This window comes from Musca autumnalis, unplaced genomic scaffold, assembly GCF_047663935.1.
Source record: "Musca autumnalis isolate F117 unplaced genomic scaffold, ASM4766393v1 scaffold_1, whole genome shotgun sequence".
In the NCBI taxonomy this organism is placed as follows: domain Eukaryota; kingdom Metazoa; phylum Arthropoda; class Insecta; order Diptera; family Muscidae; genus Musca; species Musca autumnalis.
In genome coordinates this window covers 198,343,731-198,351,468 of record NW_027411644.1, presented here as the reverse complement: position 1 = coordinate 198,351,468, position 7,738 = coordinate 198,343,731, and the positions used below count along the sequence as shown (strand labels likewise).

General features: G+C 34.8%; 2 protein-coding genes across 2 annotated transcripts; one reads left to right on the top strand and one right to left on the bottom strand.

Moving 5' to 3' along the window:
- Positions 1-3,426: 3,426 nt before the first annotated feature.
- LOC141388959 (adiponectin receptor protein-like) lies at positions 3,427-5,243 on the top strand. The gene is made up of 6 exons (XM_073959787.1): positions 3,427-3,711; positions 3,776-3,847; positions 3,917-4,269; positions 4,430-4,731; positions 4,803-4,882; positions 4,959-5,243. Exons 1-6 carry the CDS (start codon positions 3,619-3,621, stop codon positions 5,100-5,102), a joined length of 1,044 nt encoding a protein of 347 aa, XP_073815888.1. The 5' UTR covers positions 3,427-3,618; the 3' UTR covers positions 5,103-5,243.
- On the bottom strand, positions 5,184-7,146 carry LOC141390165 (uncharacterized). Its single transcript, XM_073962857.1, has 3 exons — positions 6,645-7,146; positions 6,334-6,578; positions 5,184-5,198 (listed from the first exon to the last, which is right to left on the bottom strand). The coding sequence occupies exons 1-3, from the start codon at positions 7,051-7,053 to the stop codon at positions 5,184-5,186; spliced, it is 669 nt and encodes a 222-aa protein (XP_073818958.1). The 5' UTR covers positions 7,054-7,146.
- Positions 7,147-7,738: the final 592 nt, after the last annotated feature.

The window sequence follows — 7,738 nt, the reverse complement described above, 5'->3', positions numbered from 1 at the left end:
TCCGTCTGTCCGTCCATTAAAAATTGTAATCAAGCTAGAGGCCGCAATTATGGACCGATTGTCACGAAATTTAGTATGGAGGTCGGGTTTGGACCAGAATAGAACTGATTAGTTTTTGGCGATGATCGTGAAATGTTAAAGGGATGAAATGGACCAAAAACAAAATTTTTGCTCGATTTTGTAGCCGCTCTACAGGTCGCAATAATAGTCCGATCGGCGCGAAATTTTAAACGTAGTTTTGGTTTGAGATGAAGAAGTAGCGTGCAAGTCAACGGTATGATCGGATAATATTTAGCGGGTTAAATTGATCAAAACTTTTGTGTGAAAATTGGTAAAATTTCTAATGCACATCTTATAACTTTATCCCAAGAAGACGCGTTTAGTGGTATAGGGTATCACATGGTCGGCCCCGTCCGACTATAGTCTGTTCTTACTTGTTTACAAATATTTTTTATATATATTTAAACATTTACAAAAATGTCCAAATATGTCCACCTCCAAATCGGATTTGGAAGCTAGCAGAAGTCAAATCTTGCTCAAATTTGCCACAGTTAAAATAAATTTGATTTTTATACCCTCCACCATAGGATGGGGGTATATTAAGTTTGTCACTACGTTTGTAACTACTCGAAATAATCATTGTAGACCCCACAAAGTATATATATTCTTGATCAGCGTGCAATTCTACATCGATATAGCCATGTCCGTCCGTCTGTCCGTCTGTCTGTCTGTCCGTCTGTCCGTCTGTCCGTCTGTGGAAATCACTCTAGCGTCCGAACGGATTGACGTAGGTTGATGAAATTTTGGGAAAATATGTTATATTTACGTAGGACTTTTGGTATTGAAAGCGGGCTATGTAGGTCCACGCTTTCGTATAGCCCCCATACAAAATGACGCGTGACGCGTCGTCGTTTTAAGGAATTTTTAAGATATTTGGCCCATTTTACCACCGAATTGGTTGTAATTTGGTACTTTGTGTCTCCAGAGGCCAAAAAATATTTCTACCAAAGTTGGGTTATATAGGTCCACGTTTTGGTATAGCCCCCATATAAGGCCCCATATAAAGTACGCGTCATTTTAAAATATTTTGAATGTATTAGACCCATTTGACCACAGAATTGGTTGTAATTTGGTATTTTGTGTCTTCAGAGGCCAGAAAACATTCTTACCAAAGTTGGGTTATATAGGTCCACGTTTTGGTATAGTCCCCACATAAGACCCCTTATAAAGTACGCGTCATTTTAATATATTTTGAATGTATTAGACCCATTTGACCAAAGAATCGGTTGCAACTTTGTATTTTGTGTTTCCAGAGGCTAAGAAACATTTCTACCATAAAATGTTTATATAGGTCCACGTGTTGATATAGCCCCCATAATACAAATCTCCCGATTTTCGATATTTTGAACGTTTTAGCCTCATTATCACACCGATATGGCTGAAATTTGGTTTTTAGTCTTCTTTAGGCGTATAAAACTTTACCCCAGAAATTTGTAGGTATAGGTCCACGCCATCATATAGCCCCCATAGAACGGTACCTTCCGAATTTCGGTATTTTGAAGGTAGTGGCCACATTAATCCACCGAAACGGCTGAAATTTGTGGTGGAGGGTATAAAAAGTTCGGCCCGACCGAACTTAACGCTTTTCTTACTTGTTTTATTTTAAGATGGGAGAATTTTTTGTAAATACCTGTTGTGACTGTGCGTAGTATCCAATTGAAATAGAACGGTAAAGCCCACATGTATCAACCGATTTTTCTACAAATTCATATTTAAGGGTTTCAGAGTGTAGAAAAAAAGTACCGTCCGATTTAAGATATTTTGTGGATTTTAGCGACACTTTATGACCGATTCGGCTGAAATTTGATATTTCGACCTCTTGGAAGATATGAATCCTTCGTACCAAAAATTTTTAACATAGCTCAATATTTTGGTTTACACCCCACACAACGGGACCGCCCTGTTCAACAATTTTTGGCAGATTTTGGTCACTTTGGTCGATAAAACGTAAGAATTGCTGTTTGTACACATTCATTATAAATAATAATTAATTTCAATACAAAATGGACGTTCAAATAGTTTAGGCCAGAAAATTTGAATTTGACACCATTGTGCAACGTAGAGTTTCATTGAAAAAATGAAAACATTCATTAATTAACAATAATGAGTTTCTTCTTCAAAACACTGATACTACCCGTGCTGATGTATGGCTCCGAAGCCTGAGTACTTGCGCAAGCAGACATGGCAGTGCTTGGTGTATTTGAGAGAAAAATTCTTCGAAAGATCTACGGACCAATCTGCGTTGACGGTGAATATCGACGTCGCATGAACCACGAGCTGTATCTGCTATACAACGACATCAATATTGTTAAACGTATCGAGATGCAGCGATTGCGTTGGCTAGGCCATATCATAAGAATGAGCGATGATGAACCCGCTAAAAAGGCGTATAAATACGGACCGCTTGGCGGTGCACGCAGAATTGGCAGGCCAAGGAATAGATGGCGCAAACAAGTGAATGACGAGATGAAAAGGCGCGGTATTCCAGAGTGCGAAGCAACAAATAGAGAGAAATGGAGATCTTTCCTTAGTTCGGCCTATGGAACAAATGTTCTGTAATGGGCCAGCTAAGTAAGTAAGTTTCTTCATTATTCCAATGAAATTTCTTCAATTATGCAATGATACTTCTCTATTAAAGTAGTAAGAAGTTTCAATTCTATTATTGCTATGAAAATTTCACATTTATACATACTATGAAACAATAGTAAAAGTTATTTGATGAAACTCAATAAAACTTCTTCATTAATACAATGAAGTCTTACGTTGGTTTAAAATCAATGAAAAATTTCATTCAGTGTAGAAACATCGTTGCGAAAATTTTTACTAAATAATCTCTCATAATTTTTATATAATTTTGTATGACAATACTCTCACCTTTAAAGCTTTTAAAAGTGGGATAGCAGATATTATCCGAAATACGAGTACTAAATCAAAGAGACTCCACTGTAAAACTTTTAAAATACGTTAAATAGGTATCATTTTCTATTGGTAAGATAATGAGGCTAAAACCTTGAAACTACTGAAAATCAGGGGGTACTATTTTTTATTTCTTAAACAAATCAGTCAAGTGATACATTACCTGCCATTAGCTTATTTAGAACGGAAATCATTTGGTATGCCATTACAAAATTAAACACCAACAATCCACCAACTGAGTTTAATATCATTGGATTTCTTAGAATTTTTAATTATATTTAAAATTTAATTCAAAAGAGTAATAAAGTTATAAGTTGTCAAAGTGCTTAGCATAGTTCAGTACGAAACGTTTTAACTGAAGTTAACCTATACTAATGGTCCATGGTATACATTTCGTATGTTCCCATTTATTGGGCAATATAAATAAAATAACAATCTAAAATTTGCTTTATATCAAAATTCTCTTTTGAACAAAAAACTTCTACTCAAATTCGTACATTGCTGTTATCTCGTCTATTGCTCTAATCAAACTGTGAGGTATCGTCTGCTCAGTTTGTGGTGGGTGATAAGAAATGGTTAGAGATTAGAGAACAGCAACAGCATTTTAAACAAAACAAAAGAATTTGGAATCGTGACAAAATCATGAGTTCCCACGATATAATTGTTGACAATGTGGAAGCAACAAGCGTTGAAGGGAAAAATTATGAAATTTCAAAGGAAAATGCTGAAAACAAGGTGGGTGTTTTATTAAATTACAATAATTATCATACGTCATGATTTTAATTGCCTGTCTTTCTAGCTGACGAATGAAAAAGATTTGGAAGCATTGGCTTACAGTGCGGCGGAGCAAAGTGAAGAGTTTGTGAACAAGGTAATTTTTGGCACTTTTATAAAAAAAATTAAGTTTGTTTTATTTGTTCGTGTTTCCATCTACTTTCAGCTGTGCCATGTTGGTTGGAATGTCTGCCATTACAATGAACTTCCCAGGTGGTTACAGGATAATGAATTTTTACTATACTGGCATCGTCCACCATTGCCCTCGTTTAGAGTTTGCTTCAAATCAATATTCCGCTTGCACACCGAAACCGGTAACATTTGGACCCATCTCTTGGGTTTTGTGGCTTTCATTTGTGTGGCATGTTACTTCTTTTCCCAACCCTCGGTCGATGTAGAATTTAAAGAAAAGCTGATTTTTGGGGCATTTTTTGTGGGTGCGATTATTTGTTTGGGCTTTTCATTTACTTACCACACGCTCACATGCCATTCGATTGAAATTGGAAAACTATTCTCGAAGTATGTTTTCAAAATTGTGAAATGCAAATAATGTGGCCGGAAATATTTTTAAATTTCCTTTTCGATGATACAAATTTTGGCCAGTTACGAATTGCTTTTACACAATAGGCAAAGTCCAATTACATTGTCTCTCTTTCTCTCTCTCTTTCTCTATCTACAGATTAGATTATTGCGGTATTGCTCTACTCATTATGGGTTCATTTGTACCCTGGCTATACTACGGTTTCTATTGTCACAATCATCTAAAAATAATTTATCTTTCAATTGTCTGTGTCCTGGGATGTGCAGCAATAATTGTATCCCTGTGGGATAAGTTTTCTGAACCAAAATTCCGTCCACTGCGTGCTGGGGTATTTCTATGTTTTGGTGTGTCCGGTATAATACCACTAGTACATTACGGCGTAATGGAAGGATTTTCCGCACAAATCAGCAAGTCTAGTTTGGGCTGGTTTTTGTTAATGGGTAAAAAATAAATTTTACAAATACATACTCCATGAAATATTCTAATTAAATTATTACTTCATCTAAAATAGGCATTTTTTACATATCAGGAGCATTGTTGTATGCCTTTCGTATACCAGAGCGTTGGTTTCCTGGTAAATGTGATTTGTGGGTAAGTTAAAATATATTCCAATAGGTATTTATTTTTAAATTGTATATAATTTGTCGGTTTTTTGTTACCCCCACAGTTCCAATCTCATCAAATATTCCATGTTTTGGTTGTAGCCGCTGCTTTTGTCCAATACCATAGCATTTCCCAGATTTCAATAATGTATCGTGCTACTAAGGTTGAATGTATCTCCGTTCCCAATGAAACTAGTACTAGTTTTTAAGAATTCTATGTATATTAATAAGATTTTCACAATACTACAAATACCACTGCCAACAACAGGCTTTTTAGAGTTTTCGTCAAATTAGAGATAAGTAAGCTATATTAAGATAAATTAATAAAGATACTTAAATTATTGACATCTGACGGTTGATTTTTATAAACATTCTTTTGTGAAACTGATAACCTGTTCTTCGTTCTACTTTCTGAATTTTCAGAACAACAAATAGAACACTGAAAACTAACAATATCTATTACTTTTGTTTGAATACCAGCCTTTAGGCTATCGAGGTTATATATAAAGTGTGTACACACAAAAAAAAGGCCTCTCTAACATATGTCCCAAACATATTTTGCAGCAAACATATATTTGTTTGCAAGCAGTTCCAAACATGACATATGTTTGGGTCCTGCAAACAAATATATGTTTGGGTGCAAACAAATAATATGTTTGGGTGCAAACAACTTATATGTTTGGGTGCAAACAAATACAAACCCAAAAGCCACAAAAAACAAACACATGCACCGGCAGCGTTCGAAAACTTACATTAAGGTACCGTACAATAACGTTTTGTACCGTACCTAGCATGAAAAGTTACACTACGTTAAGGTACCGTACATGTACACAAACTTTAAAAAAAATTTTAGCGTTTGTGTATATGTACCCAACGATAATCGTAGCGTACATGTTTGGTACGCAACCACCATTGTAAAGTGACAACCACGTACCCAACCGAAATGGTTGGGTACGTACGTTATAAATGTTGCGTGTACATTAAAAAACCACGTAGCGTACATCATTATGTACCCTAAAAAATAAATAGAGGTTGCGTACACCTGGGTGATGTTTTTAAAGAGGTTGCGTACACCTGAGTGATGTTTATAAAGAAATATAAAATATGAATGGCATGAGGAAAAATGCAACCATAAAAATAAGAGTGAATATCGTATAAATAAAATACAAAAGTAACTATATTTATATTTAACCAGTAAATATGAAAACATTTATTTATTTTATAAAAAATTAACGAATATAAAAAATATTAACATACTAAAGAAAATAGAATTTAACAGGAGAAAGCTCAACTTTCATAATTGAAATCCCCATTAACTTTTACCATTAATATATGTTCAAGATTTGTTGTTGACATGCGGTTGCGCTGATCAGATAATATGTACTTCATAGCAGAAAATAAGCGTTCCTCGCTTACTTGGGTTGACGGTATTGCCTGTACAATATTAGCAATTTCACTGATGATGGTTTTCTGAGAGTTCCAAAACGCTATTATATTTTCATTTAGTGGCAATCTTGATTGCCGCTCATAATTGGCAAAATCAGCTTCTAAATTGTGTAAATTAGATGAACTCGGAATTTCTGTGGTAGGATCTATAATTTGCAGATAATCGGAAAAAGATTTGGCTGCATCTGGTCTACTCGGTGATGGAGCTTCCTCTAATATTGGGTGACTTGTATTGTGTTCTGAAACATAAAAGATGAATGATATAAATAAATAGGCATTGTTCTGGTTTACTTAAGCAAACTTACCTTCTGTTGAGTTCATGCGTTTATATAACGATAGTATGTAGTTCTTCGCCCTTTGTTTTTGTTCGCAGGTTAAGCATACTTTGATTCGTGGATCCAAGAACACAGCTGCGTTAAACAGTTCATTTTCTAAAAGTTTATCCTTTCTTATCTTCAAGGACTCCTTGAGAAGGGTTTTCATGTTGCTATCCGGTAAAGCGTCAATTTGAAATGTTATATCCATAACAATAATGTATAGTTCACTATAGCACAACTGTTCGCTTTGTAACTTAATGGTAGCATTGTAAATAGGTTTAAATAGTCCCAAGAATTCAGTTGCGAAAGACCATTCTTCAGATTCAAGAAATAAATCAGGATAATCCTTGCTTAGTGTATTTATAATTTCCTTCATTTCCAGGCATCTTTCAATCATTTTATATGTTGAATTCCAACGTGTTGCACAATCAATGATAGGTTTTTTTGTAGAGTTCACTTCTTAGAAAATTTAAAATCGTTTTACTTCTAAGTTTTTTTACCACGAATCGTATCTTATCGACATTGTCTTTTACTGCCGACTGTTTCAGAAAATCGTTTACACACAGTTGGAGAGTGTGAGCACCACAACGAATGCTAGTAATTGTGTTCGATGAGATGTTAAAATCAATTGATTAAATTGTGTCAATAGCTATTCGGCAATCGATATCATCTTCTTCGAAATCCACGGCATCATTATTTATCGACAATTGCATTTCACAGTTCAGAATTCGTACAGTTTTGAGCATATTTGATCCGTTGTCGGTTGTAATAGTTAAAATATTACGTATATCAACATCATATTGCTTTAGAACATCCAGTATAACTGTTTTTAAATATTCAGAAGTGACTTGATCTAAGCTCCTTTATAGCCAACGTTTTAACAACGATTTTACCATGTTTAATGTACTGAACATTAGTACCCAGCATACTTAAGTCCAGCCTTGTTGCGACATCCATCTTAAGGGAAAATAATATCCCTTTAAGATCGTTTGAGATTTCCGTTTTAATATTTTTTGAGAAAGCGATAATTCGTTCCATTACGTTATGTTCATTTACAGTTATCCCGAGTACACTTAAAACAG